A 4,229-nucleotide genomic window follows, 5' to 3' on the forward strand; every position below is an offset into this window, starting at 1 on the left:
TGCTTTTGGGGGGGAAATAAAGGAGGGAAATTTCCTTTATTTCCCCCCCAAAAAAACTAGGTGCGTCCTATGGGACGGAGCATCCTATGGGACGAAAAATACGGTACATTAATTCCAGTTAAATATGACATGATGAAGCCATACTGAATAGGATAATGAACAAGATATTTTTGTATCAATTCTTTATTCATCTAAGTCACTCTCTTCTGTTCAGTTCAGGCCTTAGCACAATCATAAAGTATTTTGGGGAACATATCCAGCCTAGTAATCCAGCACTGGAGACCAAGATCTCGACAGAAGCCATATATCTCCCTTATGTGCTTAGATACATTGGGACAGAGGAATTTAACAAAAAATATCACAGATTTATAAAGAATTACTCCTAGATTCGGCACAGGAGAATAAATAGTCTTAGTGGGTGTCTATGAACCTAATGAGAAAAAAGCAGAACCTTTTTAGGTTTTGGAGGAGTTGCTGTTTGAACATTTGGAAGAGAAAAGGGCTTTTATTACAATCTCTTAAAGAGACTATGAATCAAATTTTGGAAAATGGTAGAGTCCCAGAATCCTGGAAAAATGCATATATTACCTTAATGCAAAAACAAGAGTGTGATTTAGTGTTGTTTAAAAATTGTAGGCCAATTTCATTTGTAGGCATATTATAGACATAAATAGAGTATTTACAGGAAGAAATGAAAAAGCAGCATTCATATTTTTGGATGCAGTGAAAACTTTGATAACATTTCTTGGTATTTTAGATGTTAAAAGATGCAGTTTGGAGATAGATTTGTAAAAGGAATTAAGGCAATTTATGCACAGCAAACCGCAAATTTGATTGTAAATAATACAATGGCTGAAAAATGTAAAATATCAAAGGGGACAAGACAAGGGTGTCCCTCATTACCTCTCTTATTTATATTAGCCTTAGGGGTGTTGGCAAGAAAAATAAGAAATAATTCAAATGCAGTGGAAAAGAAAGTAATAAAATTCACCATGAAAAGGAGGAGGAAGGGGAGTCAATATTAAATGTGCATTTATTTTATTTGAATTGTTGTCGTTTTTTTAAGTGTAAAATGAAAATGAAATAAAATTTGAAAAATAAAAAATGCAAAAGTAGCATAGTTCCCATTTCTGATTAAAATATGACAAGATGTCTATCAATTGAATGGGATAATAACCACCATGGCTGCAAATATCCGATTGCTTTATCGAAGCTCATATATGAGCAACAGAATGTTAGATAGGTCAATCCTTTCTTCTTAGTTGCTCCCTACTATTCAGCTGAGGCCTGATCAGAATAATATAACATTTTGGGGAAAATATACAACCTAGTAAACCAGTACTAGAGGCTAAGATAGAGAAGATCTCCACAGCTACCATATATTTTGCTCTTGTGCTCAGATAGGTTGGAACAAATGAAAGCCACACACTGCAAAATACCAGCATGCTGAAGGTGATGAACTTGGCTTCATTAAAACTGTCAGGTAACTTCCTGGCTAAGAAGGCCACAGTGAAACTGACAACAGCCAGCAAGCCCAAAAACCCCAAGACACAGTAGAACATGGTGACTGAGCCTTCATTACATTCCAGAACAATTTCTTTAGACACAGAGTGCATATCCAAATCTGGGAATGGGGGAGACGTTGCCAGCCATACACAACAAAGGGCGGCCTGAGTCAGGGAGCAGGAAAGAACAATGGAGGTGGCCTGCTGTTTCCCCACCCATTTCCTCATCCTGGAACCTGGTTTGGTGACCCTGAAAGCAAGGACCACAATGATTGTCTTGGCCAACACACAAGAAACTGCCACTGAAAAGATGGTGCCAAATGCTGTTTGCCGAAGGAGACACGTCACTTTCTCAGGTTGACCGATAAATAGCAAAGCACAAAGGAAGGCAAGAAGGAGGGAGGTGAGGAGAGTGTAGGTGAGGTTCCGGTTGTTGGCTTTGACTATGGGAGTGTCTTGGTGCTTAATGAAGACCCAAAGCACCAAAGCTGTGGTGAAAGAAAGGGAAAGAGCAAGAACTGCCAAAGCAATCCCCAAAGGTTCTCTATAAGACAAGAAACTGATGTCCTTTGGCATGCATGAATCCTGTTCCATGTTTGGGTAATGATCCTGTGGGCACTGAAGGCATTCATCCATGTCTGAAAAAGAAAATTTGTGGCCTCTGTTAGCAGAGTTAAGATGGCGGCGCAAGCACTTGCAGCGGCTCGGCACTCCGAAGACCGGTATTCAGTGATTTGTGTTTTATTTTTATTTGTGATAGATTATGTCTGAATAGGATGAGAGTGTCAGAGATACGTGCAAATGTATATGTGAACCCGGTCTTTGGGTGGGTGTTTGATTTTCGTTGTTGTGTATACTGTGTATATACGGACAATGACAATAAATTTATCTAATAAAAAAATTCAAGCTTCTATGTGTTGCACCACAATCCTTCCATGAATTCACAAGTATTTTTTCAACATAATGAAAATGAATGTCATAATACCCGAGTGAAAGTACATTTGATAGGCTCTAGGCATGATATGCGTTACCTGTTTGGTTGGAAAACTTCCCTTGTGGACACAGAATGCAATCATAGCAGCAAAATGGCTCCCCTTCTTTCTTTGCTTTATGGTAACCCAAAGGGCATTTATCATTACAAAGAGAAAGGGGCTGCACCTGTCCACAAATGAAAGAAGAGAAGGTTTTCTCTTTTGCAAGCTTGTATATCAACATTGGGAACTGTGAATAACTCTGGAAGTAATGGATATGGTGCAAAATACGAATGGACCTCACCTGGTTAAAACTGCTGGGCCACACGAAGGCTTCTTCCCAAATCCTCAACACTTCTTCTTGGGGAGCCATGGAGTCTATCTTTCCAACTTTGATTCTCTGAAAGGACTGATTTGGAAATGTGATCCAGTTTATAATATCAAATCCAGCCTCTATCTCTCCATTTTCATTGAAGGAAATCTTTTCCCCAGCAGTATTATTAAATACTATTCTCTTAACAAAGTGGTTAAGCTAAAGAGAGCAGGGATAAAGATAATAAAACTAAGGCAATGGATATACCAAAAGCTGGCAAGAATACACACTTTATTCCAAAACTCATGAAAAACTTTATGACTGGTAATCGTAGATATAGAGAATGGAAGATGTGCACATACCACCTTGAGGTAGTAATTAGTAAAGCAATCTTAACCCTGCAGGGCAGCAGCAGGATATGACAGGGAGGAACAGCTGCCACTGCATCCACAGTCATATCACTCATACCTGCTGTGGTGGAAGGCAAAGAGAACAATACCCTACACCATGCTCGTCATCATGTCTTTTTGGAATTTACAGAGATTTTCAATTATTTTTGTAAACATTTGAGTGTTGTGAGACCTGGAGCTTCTACAAATTCATGGAGGAAACAGATGTGCCTTATATTCAAGGCACATATATATATTCTCAGGAAACAGAGATATTATGCCTCTGAAAATCAGGCACTGGAGAAGAACAGGGGGAGAAGACTACTGCAGAATGCCCTGCTTGATGGCTTCCCCAAGCTGTCTGGTTGTCTGCTATAGGAAGCTCTTGGACTGAACTAGCAAGATCCTTCCTTTGTTCTTAGTGTATTCAGGACATTACCTTCCATAACTCTTGATTCTGAAATTTTACTCCTTCATCCACTGTCACTCTGCGTTTGTATCTAGATGAATGCATGGCCTGCAATGCATGTGCTACTGCAAAGGCAGCTGTGTAGACACTGTAGCTGTGGCCAGTCATGCTCATTTCAAAAACAGAGGCAGGAAGAGTCTGCAACTTCTCCTCTCCACTACAGAGGTCTTCACCCTGTAGGTCTACCATAGAGTTGGGGAACAGACACCCAAATGCCTGCTCCCAGAAAACCCTAAGGAAGCCATCTCCTTGCTCTGAAGTAGGATTTCTCAATAGAAGAAATTTCTGGAATCCTACAACCTCACTGGAATGGACAGCAAAGGATATAGCACCATGTAGGAAGTTGATGTCCCAATGTCTTTGAAGAGGAATAGAAGTGAACTCCATCTGCGCTGTCATAACCCAAACTTTGCCATTTCTCTTTCTTGATATATGCTCATCTGCTGAAATCTCTGAGAGTGCCCTTAGAATGATCATGGTCTCGATTTCTCCATGAATAACCAAAGCATTCACAGTGCTTCTCATAATGATTTCTTTAATTTCAAATCCGTCTTCCACCATGCCACCAATATCACTGGAAAA

General features: G+C 39.7%; 1 protein-coding gene across 1 annotated transcript; it reads right to left on the bottom strand.

The window, feature by feature from the left end:
• Positions 1-1,244: 1,244 nt before the first annotated feature.
• LOC310691548 (vomeronasal type-2 receptor 26-like) lies at positions 1,245-2,849 on the bottom strand (the record flags this gene model as incomplete). The annotated part of the gene is made up of 3 exons (XM_083471410.1): positions 1,245-2,143; positions 2,537-2,663; positions 2,781-2,849. 3 exons carry the CDS (start codon positions 2,847-2,849, stop codon positions 1,245-1,247), a joined length of 1,095 nt encoding a protein of 364 aa, XP_083327536.1.
• Positions 2,850-4,229: the final 1,380 nt, after the last annotated feature.

The sequence above is a fragment of the Podarcis liolepis genome, assembly GCF_965112155.1.
Source record: "Podarcis liolepis genome assembly, chromosome: 13".
In the NCBI taxonomy this organism is placed as follows: Eukaryota; Metazoa; Chordata; class Lepidosauria; order Squamata; family Lacertidae; genus Podarcis; species Podarcis liolepis.